The sequence below is a fragment of the Gavialis gangeticus genome, unplaced genomic scaffold (assembly GCF_001723915.1).
Source record: "Gavialis gangeticus isolate Ggan-Ray unplaced genomic scaffold, GavGan_comp1, whole genome shotgun sequence".
Taxonomy (NCBI): Eukaryota; Metazoa; Chordata; order Crocodylia; family Gavialidae; genus Gavialis; species Gavialis gangeticus.
Genome location: NW_017729032.1, coordinates 38,275,507 through 38,297,723, shown reverse-complemented (window position 1 = coordinate 38,297,723; position 22,217 = coordinate 38,275,507). Strand labels below are relative to the sequence as shown.

General features: G+C 45.7%; 1 protein-coding gene across 2 annotated transcripts in view; it reads right to left on the bottom strand.

Annotated features, from left to right (window-relative positions):
- RNF17 (ring finger protein 17) overlaps positions 1-22,217 on the bottom strand; it is a 123,206-nt gene that overhangs the window by 70,521 nt on the left and 30,468 nt on the right. For both annotated transcript variants that reach the window (XM_019525070.1, XM_019525071.1), the window contains exons 10-11: positions 5,766-5,840; positions 2,140-2,438 (exon numbers count right to left, since the gene is read on the bottom strand). In XM_019525070.1, coding sequence (XP_019380615.1) covers positions 2,140-2,438; positions 5,766-5,840 — 374 coding nt within the window. The remainder of the gene's footprint in view (positions 1-2,139; positions 2,439-5,765; positions 5,841-22,217) is intronic.

Sequence of the window (22,217 nt, the reverse complement as noted above, 5' to 3'; positions counted from 1 at the left end):
CTCCCCAGCTCCCACTCAGGCACCCCAATTCTAGTAAGCACATTGCAGAGTTTTGTCAAGTGCAGATGACTAAACTTTACTGAACTTGTTTCAGAGAGAAGGGAAAGTAAGAACATCCCCAGGCACAGGTGACATCCTCTGGGATCCCCAAAGCAATGGTGCCAGCACTCTCTCCTCTTCTCCCACCCCTCGCTGTGAGGCATTCTGGGCTGGGTGCTCAATCACAACCCCTCCCCTACCGTCAAAGCCACAGCACTTCAATGCCTAAGAGGTGACGGTTCCACCTGGGATGCTAGATACTATACATGTGGACTCCTCTGACCTGCAACAACAATGAACTGGTTCCCAACCAGTGACATTTGGAAATGGTTCAGTTGTTGTGTGCACAGATGCTGATAAACATGTACACTAGTGCTTTGAAATAAAAATCAGACATAGCTACACACTCCTCCAACTTCTCAGCACATTTTGCTCCCACAATTATTCTCAAATAAGTTACAAAACAGTACCTTATTTTCTTGCATACCACATGGCCCCAAATAAGAAACACACTTTGTACTGGGAAGGCAGAATGAAGAAAAAAATTCTAGTTATGGCCACATGGAGCATACAGATGTAAATATTGTTTAACCTCCTCTAATTACATTGGCTAAGTGATTAACTGATAACACAGCAGATGGGACACAGCAGCTGCTGGGAGCTGCTCTAGGCTCCTGGGGCCCTTTGATGAGGGAAGGGAGGAAGGAAGCAAGCCCAGCCAAACAACACAGCCCACCTGAAGCCCTGCACTGGGAGAGAGCACCCGTGAACGAGCAGCAAATTGTTTAATTGACAAGTTATTAAGCTGCCCTCTGTTTTCCTCTTAAGGTATGGGTACCAGTCCCTCTCACCTCTCCCCCACCCCTCTCCTCCTCCCACCCTCCTATCTGCCCTGCTACTTATCAATGCACTTATAGGTTAAATTTCACATCCCTAATGGAGCAGGGACAGCACCTATTCTTCAGGTCACTCACCATCCCTTTTCTGCTCAGGCAAAAACTACAGCTTTAACCATCTCAAAAGCCACAGCCAAACTGGATGAAACTGAAAGGGTTAAAACCATAGCTGCTGCTTCTGAAGACAGGAATCTGCCTTGTCCTTCTAGCAGCGAGGGAAAGAAGCAGCAGCCATTATAGAAGTCTCCATACTTCTATTTCTGGTGAGGGAAAAAAAATCAGCTTCCCTGTTTAAATCATGCACCCTAATTTTGAAGGATAATCTGGGAGGAAAGTTGTGTGTGGTATGTGAGTAAATATGATACACAGCTATATCCGTAAGACTGAACATGCAATGCTCCTTGCACACAATTCTGAAGTCAAACTACCTCATCCTACATAGCGCATCTCTTTTGGTAAACTGTACCTTCTTTTTATAATATAAGAGAACAACTAATAGACAAATGGTAACAATTACTCTGATGCATTCCAGAGAGATAAATAAAAACTCTAACTTCAAGAATCCAAGCAGTTGTAAAGTAATGAGCTGAACCTAATGATAAAAGAAATGGCTGTGAACAAGATGGCTGCAAGGCAGTGTGAGCACAGGAAGGAGATACTGAGAGATGAAAAGGTTAGTTATGTTGTAGTAGAAGCATAAGCATGACATACTGCAAGAGCTTCAAAATACTTAATTTTGTAAGAAAAAAGAGACTATTTCTCCCACACTTACATCTTTGGGATTAGAGGAGGGAAACTTGAACAGACAAAAGGAAGTAGGTTAATTTGAAATGAAGGAAAGAAGCTTCGAAGAACTGTGCCAAACCAGAAATATCAGTCAGTCCTTAATATTTTACGAAGAATAGTTAGAACAGGTACCTAAATTGAATCAGACTGAGTTGGGAGAATCTGGCAGGACAAAACCTCCAGAAGCCAGTAATATACAGACTAAGGTAGAGATAACTAAAGGAGGTAATGAAAACCATCCAGAAACAAATTTTAACTATAAAAAAAAAAAATCTTAGCTCCAACAGATGCAGTAGTTCAAGCAACAGAAAGAAATTTGGAAAGCACTAAATGGGCAGAAGAATGCTTAATTACAAAACTCAGTATTTTAACAATGGCATTAAAAGTAATGTTTAAAATTTAACTTAAAGCCACTTACTTCCTTGGTTATCTTCGAAGATTTCTTCTATTATTACATCAGGGCTAGATAACATTTGAGGTGAAGCATGTGGAATCTGAGAGGGCATCGTACCCAGTTCTTGTACCTGGATATTATTTACTTCTGGATGCACACTGCCAAGTTTTCCATATGTTAGAGTCTCAGTTTCATTACTTTTGATAAGTGTTGGAAGCTTACATGTTTCTACACACAAGTAAGTGTTACAGTCTGATATATCTCCCTTATCACTGAACATCAGAATGGACTGTTCATTGTCTTCACTTTTCCCAGGGCAACATCTGTTTCGAGAAATAACTTTTTCAGCTTTCTTTTTACAGAAGACTACCAGTAAGAAGAATTATTATTCTGAGCTATCATTATACTATGAAAGACACTAAGATTTTGCCTGTCTCAAAGGTTGATATTTTAAAAGTTTTAATACTTTAAAAGCAATAAAAAGCAATTTTCCAAAAGATCATAGTGCCTGTGATCCCCTAGTACAGGGGTACTTGCAACATGCATGCTACAAGTGGCAGAGGCATCCCTCTGTGTGCAGCATGCAACAGATCAGGAAAGGGACAGGCAGCAGTCCAACAGATAGGGCAGAAATCTGAAAGCAGAACAGAACATCAGGCAGGAAGCATATGGCAGGGAACAGAAAGTGGAGCAGCAGACTGTCATTCTGATCCCCTTCTGTTGCGCACTATGGGACAGTGCTGGGCTAATTTCCAGAACACCTCCCAAAAAGGTTGGCCCCAGTGCCCTAGCTGATGCCAAGGTAACTTAATGAAGGGGTGTAAAACTTGTGCTTCAGGCCAGATCCACACCCTGGTGCTCCTTGTGAGCTGGCTCCAGCTAGGGACATGAGGAAGCAGCGATGGTGGTGGCTCCAGCTCTGGTTCTGACCTGGAACATGTGGTGGCAGCAGTTCTGGCTCTGGCCTGGAGTATGTGGCAACAGAGGCGGCAGATCCAGCTCTGATCTGGAGCACAGGGCTGGGGAGGCAGGGCCAGGACAGGATGATAGGCAAAGTGTTGGAGGGCAACCAGGGCTGTATTAGTTCTTGTTGGTCCTTCTGCAGCTGATCGCCAAGACCACTGGGATTCAAGGGCCCCAGATTCTGTGATACTCCATGCTCACCCAGCCATGCCTGCCAACTTCCAATAGCCTGCTAGTGCCCTGATGGGCCAGATATATGGCCTGTAGACCTATTCTGTTTGACACCTCTGATTAAAAGCAACCATTTTATTAAATTCAAGAGACCACTACTACTTGACTGCAACTTCTTATCCTAAAACACACTCCCCAACATGCTCAATAAAAACCTTCTTTCATCATTTCTCCCACAAAGGTTAGGGAAATGCAGGGGAACATAGACTTCTGCTGTATACTATTTCAGACTAGGATGAACCCTTAAATATATTTTCACCCTGTAGACAGAAACTGTTGGCAGAACTTATTTTTAAATAACGCAAAGGACACTTCTATACACTTGTTTCCACAAACAGCAATTACAGTATTATAGCATTTAAATGTGAAGCATTTCAGAAGAGCAGATCTTATTTATTTACTTCTACAAAGCTCAAAATCAGGGAATCACACATATACACATGTGTATAGCAGAATAGGGTTGAATACAGTAAGACTTTCCTACAGCACAAACAAGTTTTTTGGCCAGACCAATTTTAAATAAGTCAGATGACGTACTGCTGCTACTCCCTTGGGAGATTACTTCTCAGTCTAAAGGCCTTATTTCTGCTGGAAATTTGCCCAAATTTCTGAAGTTAGCAGCCAGATTGCCACACAACTGCACCAGTACAAGATACTGGAATAGAAATGTGCTGAGTTTTGGAGGGTTTTTTTAGGGTTGGTTAAAATTTTGGTTGGTTGGTTAAAATTTTACAATTTTTGTAAATTGTGGTTTTCTAGATTGTATTTGCTGCATTAGTGCAAATACCACCTGAAACTGGCTGGAATAGAAGAAAATTTGCATTTTAGATAGCATGAAACAGACCTGGGGAAGATGGGCAAGGAGATTAATACAATGATAGTATTAACAAGATAACCATCCAAACAATCAACCTAAAAATCAACTGAGTATTTCTTTTTGTTCTCTAGTTATTCTTATGGTATACGCATCAAAAACATTCTTATTCCTGCATGACATATCCTTTAAAAAAGGTGGTTCCCATTAAGCAAAGTCAAGCTATGTCTGCAAGCATCTGACATTCTTAATATTCTCTAATAAGTAAACTCCTTTTAGTATTACAATCTCTTCCTTGCTTTTCTCTAAACTCCTTTCAGCTTCTTCCCAGTATCAAGTGGTCTATGAAAGCAGCGTTCTATGTAAAGTTTGGGTACAGAATTAAAAAGCAGATGACTGGCTGTTTAATATAATACTTCTGCGTATGTACTATAAGTGTCTATATACTTGATCTGAGCCTTTAAGAAGCCAAGAAGCAAAAAACAAACAAAACAAACATAGCAGTGGTTCTCAATCTTTTTGGATTGAGGCACCCATATATAAGTTCTGTGAACTGAGCAGCACCCAATTTTAAAAACTAGTTTACTACATTGCAGTGCTCACTTCTTTGCAGAGGAGCCAGGCAGTGAAGGTGGGAGACTGGCCAGGCAAGAACCAGCCTGAGTCTGCACTTACTTACTTATCCCACATTTCATGACACTCTTTTTTAGTATCTCACAGCACCCCAGGGTAACACAGTACCCTGGCTAAGAATCACTGTTACAGAAAGTCACTTTATGTCTTTTACTGCCACCCTGTCCCAAACTTCCTCTCTCCATTCATACCAGAATTTGATATTCAACTTGGTATTTAGTAAGATCATAAGAACATAAGAAATGTCATGCTAGATTAGACCAATGGTTCATCTAACCCTATATCCCGTTTCTGACAGTGGCAGAAGTAGATGCTGTAGAGAAAGCGGCAGTGCTCAATCTTTTTGCAGGATCTGGCTGGTGGTCTAATCTGGCAGGTGCAGGAGGAAGGGGGAGCCTAGACCTGATCTGGCTGTGCAGAAGGGGGCATAGCTTGGCCCCAACCTGGCCACTTAGGGGGAAGGGAGCATGACTCAGCCCCGATTTAGGTGCATGGATAGATGGGGTGTGGTCCAGCTCTGACCTACCTTAGGGGTCAGGAGCTGAAAATCTGGCAGTGGGGGAAGTTGGTGGCATTAACTGCCATCACTCCCTCTGCTAAGTTTGCAAACCTGTGGGGGTCTTGTGGAGTACATGCCATGGCTCTGTGGGCTGGATGCAGAGAAATGTGCACATACTAAATTTAATAGCATCCTGATCATTCAACCCTGGTTTGTCACTAATATAGTGTTCAGCATAAGGAAATCCCTCTATTAGTTTTCTAAGGTAAAACAATGCATACAAAAGAAAAGATTCAATGCTCCAGAAATATTTTAACCTATAAAGTCCTAGTTCCTATTTGGGTTTAACATGAATGACTAAATGCCAACCTATGATTTCTAGTTGCATATATACCTGTTGGTGTTAAAATTGGTAAGCATACCTTTAGAACTTTTGCAAAGTGTTCAGCAACTAGAAGAAGGCTGAAATTAATGTATATTTCCTTTATTAATGAAAAAGAAAATGCTTACTTTGTAGGTTTTTCCCACTGAAACTTTCCTATATTTTTGAAAACAGATGTAATCTCATCACAATTTATGAGAAACCTAAAATAAAGAAAAGCATAGAGGTCACAAAAGTCTCAATGAGGCAATTTACAGAAGTGCTTACAAATCATTTAGAATGATCATGCAGTACATCATGCAATGTGGAAAAATAAAATGAGCTAAGCTTTCCAGTTTAGTTACTCCAAATTTAAAGAAGAAAACTACTGGAGACATTGAGAAAAGCTCACTAGCAGCATATTTAGTTTCTTATTTAGATTTACATTAAAAAAAACCCTATATAACATAATTCCCCCCCCACTATTGCAACACTAGTTCTGCATCTATGAGTTGAGTTTCTATGTCAACACTTAACCTTATCCAACATTCCCTAGGGAAGCAAAAACATAAATACACCCTCCAACAAAACCTGGACAACAACATTTTTCTTCGTTCCTATTTTTCTTGCATCAGTAAAGGCTATTTTTCTTACTCCTAGTAAAAACTAGCGAATGAATTCAGAAAAACAAATCCAAGTACCTTCTTATCCTTTCCTTTTCCAGCCACTCTACAAGTTATCCATATATGGTAAAAGGAGGGATCTGGGTTGTCCACTTGCTGTGGAAAAACACAGATTTTCTCCTTTAAAAAGTCTCTCGACTTCAGGACAAGCTCAGGAGACTTGACAGTGAGGTCTTAAGGGACTACGACCCCAAAGGGAGGGGAGTCCAGGAAGAGTGGCTGCTCCTCAAGGGAGTGATCCTAGATGCACAAGCTATGGCTATCCTGTCTTGGAGAAAAGGCAGCAAGAGGGCACAGCAGCCCCCTTGGCTCAACACGGAACTAGCAGACCTCCTGCGTCTAAAAAGACAGAGCTACAAAAGATGGAGAATGGGATCCACCTCCAAGGAGGAATATACTGCACTGGTCCAGCCCTGCAGGGAGCCAACCATGAAAGCCAAGGCTATGATGGAACTCCAACTGGCTACAAGTATCAAGGACAATAAAGAGTCCTTTTTTAGATATGTGGGGAGCCAGAGGAAAAGCAAGAGCAACGCTGGACCCCTGCTAAACCAGATGGGAGAACTGACAACCGACGCCCAGGAAAAAGCCAACTTACTAAATGGGTACTTTGTATCGGTCTTTCACAAATCCCATGGGACGCCCCTGCCCATTACAGGACAGGGATGCCTGAGTGAAGGTGGTTCCTTGCCCTCCATCAATGCTGACCTCGTGAAGGAACACCTTGAGAGGCTGGACACCTGCAAGTCAAACAGGCCTGACAATTTACACCCCAGAGTACACGAGGAGCTGGCCTACATAATAGTTCAGCCCCTGGCACGGATCTTCGAGAACTCCTGGTGCTCTGGTGAAGTGCCCAATGGTTGGAAGAAAGCCAATGTGGTGCCTATTTTCAAGAAAGGGAGGAAAGTGGATCCAGCAAACTACAGGCCCATCAGCCTGACCTTTATCCCAGGGAATGTCTTAGAAAAAGATTATCAAAAAGAACATTCTTAACAGATTGGTTGAGGGCAACATCCTGAGGGATAGCCAGCATGGGTTTGTTGCAGGTAGGTTGTGCTTGACCGATCTCATTTCCTTTTACGACCAAGTGACCTATCACCTGGATAAGGAGGAAGAGATTGATGTCCTATATCTTGACTTTAAAAAAGCCTTCTATCTGGTATCCCATGATCACCTCTTGGCAAAACTGGCCAACTGTGGCCTCCGGTCCACCATGATCCGCTGGCTCGGAAAATGGCTCTGTGGTCAGATCCAGAGGGTGGTGTTTGACGGAAGTCAATTGTCATGGTGCCTGCCCTGTGACCACTGGGGTCCCTCAAGGCGCTGTCCTTGGATCTATATCGTTCAACATCTTCATTAATGATGTGGACATTAGAGTCAGAAGTGGACTGGCCAAGTACACCGATGATACCAAACTCTGGGGTAAAGCATCCACACCTGAGGACAGAAGGGTGATCCAGGCTGACCTTGGGGCAGATGAGAACCTGATGGTGTTTAACACTGAAAAATGCAAGGTTCTCCACCTTGAGAGGAAAAACCGCCAGCATGCTTATAGGCTCAGCAGTGCTACGTTGGCTAGCACGACAGATGAGAGGGGCTTGGGGGTCATGACCAACCACAAGATGAACATGAGCCTCCAACGTGATGCTGAGGCTAGTAAAGCGAGCAAAACCCTGGCTTGCATCCATAGATGCTTCTCAAGCAAATCCCGGGACGTCATTCTCCCATTATACTCGGCCTTGGTGAGGCCGCAGCTTGAGTACTGCATCCAAGTTTTGGGCTCCACAATTCAAAAAGGATGTGAAGAAGCTTGAGAGAGTCCAGAGGACAGCCACACGCATGATCAGAAGTCAAGAAAACAGACCTTATGACGAGAGGCTGAGAGCTATGGGACTCTTTAGCCTGGAAAAGCGCAGGCTCAAAGGCGATCTGATGGCCACCTATAAGTTTATCAGGGGTGTTCACCAGGATCTGGGGGAACGTTTGATCATCAGAGCACCCCAAAGGATGACAAGGTCGAATGGTTATAAACTACTGCGAGACTGTTTCAGGCTGGACATAAGGAAGAACTTCTTTACTGATAGCCTGCCGCCAGAGGTGGTTCAGGCACCTATTTTGAACGCCCTCAATAGAAACCTCGATGTTTTTCTTGCTGGGATCCTATGACCCTAGCTGACTTCCTGCCCCTGGGCCAGGGGGCTGGACTCGATCTTCCGAGGTCCCTTCTAGCCCCAATGTCTATGAAATCTATGAAATTAAAGGAGAACAATGCAGGAAAACATGGGTTTCCCCCCTTGCAGGTTGGCAGACAGTGGGAATGCATGGCGGTGCATGGGGGGGGCGTGCACCCCGAAAGCGCTGGTGCACCCCCTGACTGGCTGCACTCGCTGCTTAGGCAATGGACAAGGGGGGAAAGGCGGGAGCACCGGTGCTCCCCCTGCAAGCGCCGGTCGGGGAGTGGAGAGCCATGGTGCTCCCAGAAGCGGCCACAGCCACAGCCACTTCTGGAAGTGGCCGCAGTGATCAGCTGCAGCAACTGTCTGCGGAGGCCCCCCCACAATCGAAATTGGCCACAGGGGGACCCCCTGAGAGCACTGGTGGACCCCCTAACTGGCCATGCTTGCCACTTAGGCAACGGGCAGGCGGGAGTGCTGGTGCCCCCCCTGCAAGTGCTAGCTGGGGAGTGGAGCACCATGGTGCTCCCGGAAGCAGCCACAGCCATTTCCGGAACCGGCTGCAGCAATCAGCTGTCTTGCGATCAGCTGTGGGGAGAACACCTCCCCTCAACATGCGTCAGCAAGATCAGCTGCGGGGGAGATCCCCCTTGCCCAGTCACTGACTGGTCACTGGGGGGGCATGTGCCCCCCTGACTAAAGTGGCATCAGTTGCCCATGTTGGCAGAGCTCCAGCTTGGGGCTGGGAGGAGCAGGACACAGGGGGTGCCACGTGTATGTGTGCCTGAGCACACTTCCACGTGGCCAGGAATAGCCAGGCAGCAGTGGATAGCAACTCCTCCAACTGCCTGCAGGTAAACCTATGGGGGCAGGGCATAGGTAATGTGTAGGGGAGCAGGGGCAGGAAGGAGGGGCAAGTTCAGGCAGTAGTAGCCATGGTGAGGGGAGGGAGTGGGACAGGGCTTCATATGTTATGGGCTAGAAGGGACTTTACAGATCATCAAGTCAGCACAAGGATTTTGGGGCCCCACCTCCCCTACACTCCACCTAGCATCAAGCCGTTGTTACTTTGATGTTTGCATGGACGCAATATCATTACCAGTCATCGCCTTCATCCCATCCTGTAGGTCTGTCGTCGTCCTCTCTGTCCTTTCCACGATGTGGCTTCCAAGTATTTTCTTCAGGTAAGTGCACTGACTCTGCCGAGTCTGTGCATGGGGGCAGCTTCGCACAGGGAGGCTGCCACCAGCCATCGCCCTTCAGCTTTCCGCTCTGGCTGCAGCCTGCCCTAGGTTGCCAGGGACACTTCCTTCCAGTCTCCCTGTTGAACTGGATCACGGGGCTCTTATTGCTGCCTCACTGCCCCAGCTGGCGAATCAGCGCTGGCATGTGCCCAAGCTGGTGACAGCTTTTTTTCTTCAGTCTGTCTCCAGGCCCCTCCTGGCTGTGGTGAGGGACGCGGCAGTGTTGTTGCTATATCTTGCGGCTCCGCAGCCGCTGTCCTGCTCCCGGGTCTTGGGAGGCTGGACTGCTGCTAGCAGGGTCACCAGCATTGCTTGTGGTGCAACAATCCTTCTGCCACTGCCATGCTTCCCTGGCTCAGTGTGCACGGATGCCACCCGTGGCTCGGGGCTTCTGCTGACGGAGCCCTCCAGCTCAGGGCTTTTGCTGCTGGAGCCCTGCGGCTCAGAGCTTTTGCTGCCGTCACATATCTCCTGTTAAGTTGCCTTGTAGTGTCTGACATGTGTCACCTCCTGGGCCTGCTCAGCTACTCTTCTGCTCCTGCCATGCTGTTTGCTCCTTGGGCCTTGCTGCTAGTTCACTGCATTGGGACGAGAAATCAGCGACTGTTTGTTGTCCTGGGCTTGTACCCTACATAGAACTTAAAAGGCTGCACAGTTAGCACCCAGCGCATTGTACACTTGTTATCATACTTAGACTTATGCAATCATTGCAAGGGTGCACGGTCCATTATGAGTGTGAATTCCTGTTCCCTTAAATAATAACAGAAATAAGTGACTGCCCATTTGATAGCCAGGCATTCCTGCTCAATTGTGGAGTACCTGCTTTTTGCTGTGCTTAATTTCCTACTTGCAAACGCTACTAGCCTTTCCGTCCCATCTTCTTCTTGACATAAGACTGCCCCCACAGCCATTTCAGATGCTCCTGTCTGTAGGGTAAAAGGCTTAGAAAAGTTAGGGGTCCTTAATAGCACATCACTACACAAAGCCCTCTTGATGTTCTCAAAGGCCTCTTCTATCGGGGAGTCCATCTTATTGTGCCCTGTACTTTTCCACTTATGGAGTCAGTTAAGGGTACGTCCGACTCTGCACAGTCCGGTATAAACTGTTGATAGTAGATGGCCAAACCCAGAAAGAAGTGCATTTGTCTCTTTGTTTGTGGAGGTTGGTATTTCTCTATGATCTCTATTTTGCTTGCCAGTGTGTGTAAGAGCCTCTGTCCTGCACAGAACCCCAGGTAGTCAGTCTCTCGCAATCCCAATGTACTCTGTAGGGTTCGCGGTCATCTTAAACTTAAGTTCTTGTAACACCACTTCAACACATTGCTGATGTTCTGGCCATGACTGAGAATAGATTACAATATTGTTAATGTACGCCGCCACATACCTTGTATCTGGGGTGAGGATGTTATCCATCAGCCTTTGGAAGGAGGCTGCCACGCTGTAGAGGCCAAACAATGTCCGGGTAAATTCAAATAGCCTCCACGGTGTACCAAAAACTGTTTTTTGTCGGTCTTTCTCCTCCCATGGGGATCTGCCAATAGCCCCTGGAAAGATCCAGGGTAGAGATGTATTTTTCCTGACCTATCCATTCCAGTAGTTCTTCTACATGGCATGGGGAATGCATCAAAACACACTACCATGTTGAGCCCACTGAAATCCATGCAGATCCTTAGTGACCTATCGGATTTCGGAAGGACAACTCTGGGGTTCTCCAGGGGCTTCAGGATGGTATTACTACCCCTTGCCCAAGCATTTTCTGTATTTCCTCATATACCCACGTTTGCAGGTGGTAGGGCACCGGCCTCCACTTTTCTCTAATGACCACCCCTTTTGGCATTTATTTCATGGACCACGCCCCTAGTTTTTCTGGGTACCTTGCTGAATACATCACCAAATCTGTCAATGATCCGCCCCACCTCCTTTTGTTGTTCATCAGTGAGGCTGTCTCCTATCTCTATCTTGCCCCTCTAGGTCCGTTCTCCTGCCTTGGGGCCTAGATCTTTGCCTTCAATAGGTTTACATGGTAGATCTGGGTGTTCCCTTATATGCCCTGGGCAGTGCACTTCATAATCTACAGGTCCAGCCCTCCTTGTTATCTCAAATGGCTCTTGCCATTTGGTTAATAATTTATTTGCGGAGGAGGGAAGCAGAACCAACACCTTATCCCCCAGCTGAAACTCTCTCTTGTGCCTTCTGGTCATAACTGGCTTTCTGCCGTTGTTGTACCCTCTTCATATTCACCTACGCTAACTGCTGTGCTTGCTTGAAACGTTCCATTGTATCCTGCCTATATTGTTGGGCTTTGACTTGATAGTGCCCCGGCCTTTCCCACACTTCTCTGGCTACTTGCAATAGGCTTTGGGGCTTGTGGCTAAATATCAGTTTGATAGGCATGAACTGGGTTGACACCTTTGGTGTGCCCCTGAGAGCGAACATTAATGGCAGAAGCAACAGGTCCCATTTCCTGGGCTGTTTCTGTATGCATTGCTGCAATAGGCATTTAATCGTGCTGTTTAGTCGCTCAAGCAAGCCATTTGACTGGGGGTGATAAACTGATGTTCGCAAATGCTTAATGCCCAGCACGTGGCATATGGCTTTTAACACCCCGACATGAAATTCATACCCTGGTTGGTAATGATTTTCCTGGGTACACTGAAATGGGAGATCCAATTTAACAATTCTACCATGATCCGACATGCAGTGGCTGTCTTAAGTGGTAGTGCCTCTGGGTATCAGGTGATACAGTCAATTAAGACGAGTATGTACTGGTGCCCTGCACTACTTTTTGTGAGTGGACCTACAATATCAAGGGCAACTTGTTCAAAGGGGGTGTTAATAATAGGCATCACCTGCAACGGCACTCTCTGTGGCCATCATTCCTCTACCAACTGACACTCCATGCAGGACCTGCACCGGCATGCTTCTTCTTGCATGCCTGGCAAAAAGAACCTTTGTTTAATTTTGCCTAAAGTTCTCTCTCTCCTGAAGTGTCCACCTATAGGTGTTGTGTGGGCTATATTCCACACCTCCCTTCTGAACACCTGGGGCACCAATAGCTGTTAGACGCACTCAACCCCATTCAATTGCTTTACCTAGTAAAATAACCTATCCCAAATCTCAAAATGTGGGTCATTTACTTGTAGCTGCAGTCTCACTCACCACTTGTCCTTCGATGTTGGTGACTTCATCTTCTCGAGCTTTGCGAACTCTGCTTCTTCATCTTGTGTGATTTTGAAGTGTGAGCCTGTTGGGGCCTCTCCCAAGCTAATAAATGGTTCTTCCTCAGAGAAGCTAGGCTCTTCCTCCCCTGCTATCCAGCCTTCCCCTTGGGGCCATCCTTTCCTTTCCAATTCGGCTTGCTTTACTTCATTTAGGACATCGTATAGTGGGGGCCAATCTCTCCCCACGATCATTTCCCCAGTGAGCTCTGGGGCAAACCCCACCTTCATCCAAGGGGCTTGCACCATGTTCTGGCACTTTCCAGTATCAGGCCGGATCTTATAAGGATCTTCAAGCAGGCTGTGTCGAGTGTGGCATGTAAAGCTCATCCTGCTATCCATGCTGCAACTTCGGGGTGGTCCTACACTGTAACCTCGCTTCCCACCGCTGAAACTACAGCCCATCTCTTCCACAGGCTCGCTATTATCCTGTTTTTCCCAGGGGCCCGTGGTGCTGCCTGTTGGTCTCCACTGGTCATGTGGTCCTTGAGGACACTTTCTGGCCAAATGTCCCATACGCCTACAGCAATAGCACAGCACTCCCTTGCCTGCCTGTCTTAATGGGCCTTGATAACATCCCTTGTCCCTATGGAACTGGTTCTTCTCACTTTTATAAGGTTTTTCCTTCCCCGTTTCCACTTCTGATGCTGCATAAACTTCGGGTATTCTCTGGGCCTCTTCGGCTGACTTAGGAAAGTGCCATCTTACCCATAATTGAGTCCCTTCCTCTAGGTCTTGGATAAACTGTTCTAGCAGTATTTGGTCTGCAAGCACCTCCCTGACTACTGTGGCTGGAGGGACCCATTTGTCCAGCATATCTTTTAACAGCTGCATCAGGACCTGGGTTTTCTTCTCATCTTTCCCTTTTTTAGCCCTAAAGAGTCTCATGTAATACTCTGGGGTTAATTCTTGCTGGTGAAGAATTGCCTGCTTGACTTTATCATAGTCATATGCTTCATCCCTGGGGAGGGCCCTATATGCTGCTTGGGCCTTTCTGATCAGTAGCGACCCTAACTGCCCAGCCCACAGGGACCTAGCCAATCCAGTTTGTATGGCATTCCTTTCAAAGGCGTCTATAAATGCTTCAGCATCACAGTCTTTCAACATCTTATGAGTTTTAAAGGCAAACCAGTTATGCCTAAGCCATTCACTTTGTTGTAGGGCCTATTGCTGTTGGACTTCAAGTACTTTAGTCACCGCTTGTAGCGTTTATCCTAACAGCTTTACTTGGAGTATCATATTAACCTCCATTTCCGTGTCAGGCTCCAGGATTCCCTTATCTCCCTTGTTCCCAGCCAACGCACAAATTTGTAACTTGCCATGCCTGTCCAGAGCTCCTTGCTTGGCCTTCTCTAGCTGTCCCAAGCCAACCATGGCCCTGTGGGCCAACAGTTTGCCCTGGCACTCATTACCTAGACCACCAAAGCTTCTTGTTTGCCGTGTCTTTGATGGAAATTTTGATCTTGAGATTGGTATTACTCCTAGTGAAATGGTATCTTGCTAAGGTCACTTGTCAGCGCAAGGATTTTGGGGCCCCACCTCCCCTACACCCCACCTAGCATCAACCCATTGTTACTCTGATGTTTGCACAGATGCAATATTGTTACCAGTCGTTGCCTTCATCCCATCCTGTAGGTCTGTCATCATCCTCTCTTTCCTTTCCACGACTGGGCTTCCAAGTATTTTCTTCAGGTAAGTGCACTGATTCCACCAAGTCAGTGCATAGGGGCAGCTCCGCACATGGAGGCTGCCACCAACTGTTGCCCTCCAGCTCTCTGGTCTGGCTGCAGCCTGCCCTAGGCTGCCAGGGACTTCCTTCCGGTCCCGTCAAACCGGAGAATAGGGCTTTTATTGCCGCCTCGCTGCCCCAGCTGGCAAATCAGTGCTGGCACACACTTACAAAGCACGTCCACACTGGTGCCAGTCTTTTTTCTTCAGCCTGTCTTCGGGTCCCTGCTGGCTGTGGCAAGGGACACTGCAGTGCTCTTAGTATGTCTTGCAGCCTACCACCACTGTCCCACTCCCTGGTCCTGGGGGGGCTGCACTGCTGCTGGTGGGGTTGCCAACATTACTCACAGTGCAGCAATCTTTCCACTGCCAGCGTGCTTCCCATGGCTCAGCATGTGAGCATGCCACCCATGACTTGGAGCTTTTGTCACTGCCACCCGCACCCTGTGGCTCGGGGCTTTTGCCCCCATCACAGTTGGCCTGTATTGCCAGCCTGTCCTTGAGTGTGACCACACTCCCCCATAATCGGGTGTCATCGGCAAACTTTGCCAGTTTGTTTTTAATACCCAAATCCAAATCATTGATGAACACACTGAAAAGTACTGGTCCAAGTACTGAACCCTGAGGGATGCCACTGGTCACCTTCTGCCATGTTGACTTAGTTCCATCAGTCAAAACTCTCTGGGTCTTACTTTGGAGCCAGGTTCCTAGGCACTGGACCGTAAAATAGATGAGGCCGCATTTTCCCAATTTTACCACGAAGACATTGTGGGAAGCTAGGGTGAAGGCCTTTTTGAAGTCCAAGTATATGACATCAACCTCATTTCCCCTATCCAGGTGGTGAGTTACCCGATCATAAAAGAAAATTAGGTTGGTCAGGCATGACCTGCCCGTAACAAAGCCATGTTAGATATTCTTCAGAATACTGTCTTGTATTAACTTATCACTAATGGATTCTTTGACAATTTTTTCCAGGATTTTACCAGGGATTCAAGTCATACTGATTGGCCTGTAATTCCCCGGATCCTCCTTTCTCCCTTTCTTAAAGATAGGAACCACACGGCCTTCCTTCAATCTTCTGGGACCTCTCCTGAGTGCCATGAGTCTTCAAATAACTTTGCCATAGGTTGCATGATGATGTCAGCCAGTTCTTTTAGTAATCTTGGGTATAGTTCATCCAGTCCTCCTGACTTGTAGATATTTAGCTTCTGTAGGTGCTCTCCCCAGAGATCTTCGCCAATTACGGGAGGGTGATCACTCCTACCTTGATCACCATTTTTCCCTATCAAGCAAGCTAAGGCCCTTTGACTGGTGGAATACCAACTCAAAGTGCTCATTCAGAAATTACCAGCTTATTTGCTTTTTATAGTGTCAGTTGTCAGCCATTCCATTTTGTTCAGCAGGGGCCCTATGCTTTCTTTATTTTTTCTCTGACTTCCTACATATCTAAAGAAAGACTTTATTGTCCTTGATTTCGGTTGCCAATTTGTATTTAGTTTGTGCCTTTGCTGTCCTAATCTGCTCCCTACAGGTGTGCGCTATTGCTGAGTACTTCTCTTTGGTGGTTATTTCTGACTTCCACCCCTTGTAGGCTTCTCTCTTTTTAATTTTAGGAGGTCCATGACTTCACTACCAAGCCAAGGGGGTCTCCCAGCCCTTTTACTGCTTTTCTTATGAACTGGAATGGACTTCCTTTGTGCTCCTAAGATCGCTTCCTTGAGGAACGACCACTCTCCTTGTACTCCTTTCCTTATCAGACCAGGGTCCCACAGGGCCTTGTCAGCCAATCTCCTAAGCTTGTGGAAATCAGTTTTCCTAAAATCAAGGATTTCTATCTTACTGTCTGATTTCCCTGACTTACGGTGGATGGAGAAAGTGATCATCTTATGGTCACTGTCACCCAGTTTCCCTTTGATCCTCAGGTGGCTCACTAGATTGTCCCCTTTGGCCAGAACCAAGTCTAGGAGTGCCTTGCCCCTGGTTGACTCGTAGACTTCTTGAGTTAGATAGAGCTCTTCAATGCAAGTGAGAAAGCTCTGGAAGTGAGGGATGATGGCTGACAGTACTACCCGGCCGGGGCAGTACTCAGGGCCTAGGTGGGAATGTGCTGGTGCAAGGCCCAGCTGGAAAGTAGGAGAGAGCCATAGGTGGCTCATCTAGGGGTTGGGGGGGAGGGGGATTGGCTCTTTGCCACTGTGCACACTCCCAGTTGGAGTGTGAATGCCAGAAGCAACGTGTTAGAAGGGTTATGTGAGGTGGGGAGGGGATGCATGCCCCCCCAGATTTGTGGACCCACAGCAGAATGAGGAGCTGCAGCCTGGTTGCCTCCATGGACCAGTGGGTGGAACCCAGCATGGGAGGGAGGAGTGGGGTCGGGAGGCTTGGTGCTGCTGCTGCTGGGAGCCTTGTGCCTGCCACACTGCCATGGTGAGGCACCCCTGCCTGCCTGGCAGCAGCAAAGGGGGCACAACTCCATACTGCCATCGCCATCCCCACTGCTGCTGGGTACGCAGGGGTCATCTCACCATGGCAGAGCAGCTGATGCAGGGCTCCCAATGGCAGCAATGAGTCTTTCCACTCTGCTTTGCCCTCTTGTGCTAGGTCCCGCCCACTGGACCACAGAGGCCCCTAGGTGGAGGGCAGCAGGGTGGAGAGCCCCACAGCAGGCAGCCCGCATTCTCCCCCACTCCCCCCAGGGCTCCAATTGACTCTTCTCTGAGCATGCCACTTGTGGGGGGGAGAGAGGGAGGGGTGGAGGGGGCAGAAGGCTCCACACTCTACCCCAGCCGCAGCAATTGCTGCCACCTGTGCATGGCAGCCGGGACTGGGGTGCTGCTGGTGCCTGTGGAGCAGGTAGGATGCAGCTGCTGGGTCCCCTAGCTTTGGCAGTTGGGGGCCCTCTCTGGCAGGGGGTGGTGGGCAGCGGGCTGCAAATCAAGAGTGAGGGGCACCAGCAGGGCTAGTGGGGTTTGGAGTGAGAGGTAGTAGCACGGATGGGAAGCTGTGAGTTAGAAGTGAGGGGCAACAGCACGGGTAAGGGCAAGGGACCAGAGTATCAGGACTGCTTAGCACCACAAAGCGGTGACAGAGGGGGGGCAGCCACAGCTGGACCTGTATCCTGGTGAGAGAAGTGGGCAGGGAGAACTCTGATTTTTTATTTATTTTTTTTTAAATCATAGAAAAAAAATCAAAATTTAGTACTGAAACATACAGGTATTTAGAATTTATTTTATTATAATGATTGAGGCACTAGTAGGCTTCCAAATTGCAAATGTCAACAAAACATTGTGTTCCACTCACTCACTCTCACATACACACACCCGTGGTGTTTCCTTGTAATTGCGGAAAAATGCAGATATTGTTTTAAAATCAGAGAATTCTGGATTTTTTAAACAGAGAAAACCAGGATCCCCTATAAGAATCAGTATAAGAAACAGACTAACAAACATAAATAAGTATTTCTAACATCAAAATAAAAGTCAGTTCACGGGATTGAGATCTAAAGCTGTACTGACTTAAAACTAGACTCATACATTACTTGTGTGGATGAAGGAAGTACTGTGGATATAGTGCATCTGGACTTGCTTTTGACAAGGTCCCACACAACCTTCTCATAAACAAATTGGAGAAACATGGGTTATATAAAAATACTACAAGGTAGAGAGATAACTGGCTTAGCAGCCTCAAGCAAAGGGTAATTATTAATGGGTCCACATTAGACTAGCGGAAGGTTTTAAGTGGAGTTCCCACAGGGGTCCATCATGGGTCCAGTGCTGTTCAACATGCTTATTAAGAATTTGGATGCTGGCAGAGAGAGCTTCTTGAGCACATTTGCAGATGATGTGAAACTGGAAAGAACTGCGAACATCTTGGAGGATGTGAATGCAATTCAGAAGGAACTTGACAGCTCTAGTCCAGCTTTCCAGTTTAACAGGATGTTTAAAGTGGACAAATGCAAGGTGCTACACCTCAGGAACAATAATCAAAACACCAAATACTAAATGTGGGACACCTAGCTGAATGGCAGCTCTATGGAAAAGGTAGACCACAGACTCAATACGAGTCTGCAGCATGATGCAGCCACATAAAAGGTGGAGTGTGATTTTGGGATGCACAGACAGAAGCATTAAGTGCAGGACATGCAAGATGATAGTGCCTGGCACTGATAGTGCCTGGCACTGGTTAGGCCTCATTTGGAGTACTGTGTGCAGTTTTGGGCTCTACATCTTCAAAAAGACGTGAAAAAGTTAGAGAGGGTCCAGAGGTGGGCAACAAAAAGTTCAATGGCTTTCAACCAGCGTTCCCTCTAAGCTGTGTGGCATGTGGAGCCATGCAGCTTAGAGGGAACACTGCTTGGAATGGAAGTCATACGAGGAGAGTCTGAAGGAGCTAGGCATGCTCAGCTGGTGGAAAAGGTGTCTATGAAGGGACACGATAGCAATCTTCAGATACATGAAGGGCTGCCATAAAGAAGACGGAAACCACCTTTTTTCTCTTGCTGCAGAGAGGAAGATGCAGCAAAGTACATTTAGAATGGATATCCAGAAAAGTCTCTTCGCTTTCAGAATAGAGAGGCAGTGGACTAGACTGCCTATAGATGTTGTAGACTGCATCACTGCAGGTGTTCAAGATGAGGCTGGACAGCCACTGACCAGGGAATAATCGAGGTATGGCTATGCCTAACTTTCTACTAAGGGTATTTCCAATACTTCCAGGCTTTACTAATTGCTCCCCTCCCCGACCCATTTTTCTGCTGTGTGGGTCAGGGTGTTTTTAATACAGGTGCACCGATATATCGGTCCATATCAGATCAGCACTGATCAAAGGAAAATTGACATTATCGGCAATCAGCTTTTTTTTGGCTGGTGTAGGCAATTATGCCACTGATAAATGCTATGTGCATGTGTGCAGCTGCCACGCATATAGCCAGAAATACAGCCCAGAAACTTGGAGAGCAGCGTCCAGCTGCTAAGTTGGGGTGGGGGGGGGAGGAGAAGCAGATCGAGACCCTCATGGTGAGGGAAGGAGTGGGGCAGGGCTGTCCAGCCAGGCCAGGGTGTGGGATGGAGCAGGGGGTGGCTTGTCTAGAGCAGTGGGCTCCAAACTTTCTTGATTGCGCACCCCTATCAGCAAAACATTTTTGAGCACGCACCCCTAATATATGTATATTTATTTATAAATTATATACATGTACTACTGTACTATTATATTATGTACATTATAAAACATATACAAAAAATAGAAATTAAAAAAGGATGAGATAAAGATGAACTAATATTTTTAAAATATGTATTTTTTAATTTTATTTCTTAGCAGCACAAAAACCTTTTTGTTCTTACTTTAGTGAGAGCAATGTGATTGAATATGCTTCACTATTATTGAAAATCTTGGTTTAACACTTTGTGATACAGTGATTTGAAAGTCTGGTTCTAAGTTTAGTTTATTTCGATACTTGGTTTTAATGGCTGTCATAGCTGAAAAAGATACCTCACAAAGATACACAGATCCAAATGGAAGAAGTGCATTGTTGGCTGCGCTTACTAAATCATGATACTCATTTTTTAATCCCATCCACCAATTATGCAAAGGTTTTTGTTGAATTTTTGCTAGTAAACTTCCATCTTCCCTGATGTCAATCAGTTGTCCTTGCAAACTAATCAGAAGGTGCTGCATTTTTATATTTTTAACAAATGGGTTCAAAGCCCACTGAAACTCTTCATTTGGAGGATTTTTAAACAGGTTAGAAAATTCTGTTTCCAATTTTTTAAGTGTGCAGTATGAGAGTTTTTATAGGTGACACACTTACATTGTTTTTGGCAACAAAATCACATAACGATGGAAACATTTCCAAACATCCGTTTTCAAAATGCTCCCTCCATAGCATGAGTTTTTTTCGAAAAGCAGTTACTTTCTCACTCACTGTTAAAACGTCACCTTTACCTTGAAGGGACAGATTAAGTGTGTTTATTTTTTTGAAAATATCTGCTAGGTAGCATACTACTGACAGCCACTTGTCATCACAGAAAAGGTCAGCAAATTTGGAACACTTGTCTTTTTGTAAAAGAAAAATGCGTAACTCATCTTTAAATTCGACAACTCTTTTAAGCACTTTGCCACGAAATAACCAGCGAACCTCTGTGTGGTACAAAAGATTTTCATGGTCACTCCCCATCTCATTACAAAGTTTTGTAAAGATTCTACTATTTAAAAGTCTTGTTTTTATAAAATTAACCACATCGATGACATCCCGTAGCACATTGGGCATTTCTGGCTCCAACTTCTTTGCTGCAATAGCTTGCCTATGAATGATGCAGTGAATGAATTTCACGTGTGGTGCTCTCTCTGTAACTGTACCCCGGAATCCCTTTTTTTATTCTAGTCAAAGCAGCCGCTCCATCAGTGGTTACACTTGCACAGTTTTTCCATAAAACGTTGTTTTTATTAAAGAAGTCATTTACTGTGGAGAATATATCTTCTCCAGTACATTTTTCCTTTAGTGGCTCACAAAAAAGTAGTTCTTCACGTATTTCGTTATTGAAATAGAATCTAGCAAATATCATAAGCTGAGACATGTTAGAAACATCTGTACTTTCATCCAACTGCATAGCAAACCTCTCACACTGCGTAATTTGTTCTAGTACTTGTTTCTTCAAATCTTCAGCAATGTTTTCTATGAGTCTTCCAACAGTATTTGCTGACAAAGGAATGCATTTTAGTTTGTCGCCATATTGTTTTCCGTGTATTATTTCAGCCATTTTTACCGCGGCAGGAAGAACAACTGTTTCCCCAATGGTATGTGGCTTTTTGTCTTTCGCTATTAAGTAAGAAACCTCAAAAGAGGCTTCTAAACATTTATCATTAAGTTTAGTGAAATTTTGTAAAGTACTGGATTGAGTACCACATGACTTTAAACATCGCTGAAAAAATTGTAGAGGTTTGTCTTCATGTTCTGGATGCTTAGTTTTTAAATGTCTTGCTAATTGTGATGGCTTCATACTATCATTAGCTAATATCTCAAGGCACAATATACACTTAGGGCGAGGTTCATCGTTAATGATAGTGGATGTAAATCTGTATTTCAAATAGTCTTCTTGATAATTTCAAATCTTTTTGGCCGACTTCTTGTCAGTTCCGATTAGATCGTCATTGTTTTTACCTCATAATGTGGTTGACAAAGAGCTTGTACTAGGAGCAAGAGAAGTGTCAGCTCTGCCATTTTCTTGTTGTTTGCTTCTGCTCGCATTACTAGTATTATCTTCAATCCACAGTTTCTTTGCAGGAATCTTTTTAAGCCACTTGTCCATTTTGTGAGGGTTAGTTTAAAACTAGACAATATAATCTGTAAATCCACTTAACTGGGCACACACAAACTGCAATACGTCGCAATATGCTGAAAGCGAACGAACAAGTGAGGGCACCACTGTCAACCCCTCCACGTTGTGGAACTCTCACTCTTCCCTCAGGATACCTTGCATACCGTACGTGACACGTGACCGTCTGACATACGGACCGAGTGAGGGCACCAGTGTCAATCCGTATATTAAATATTAGT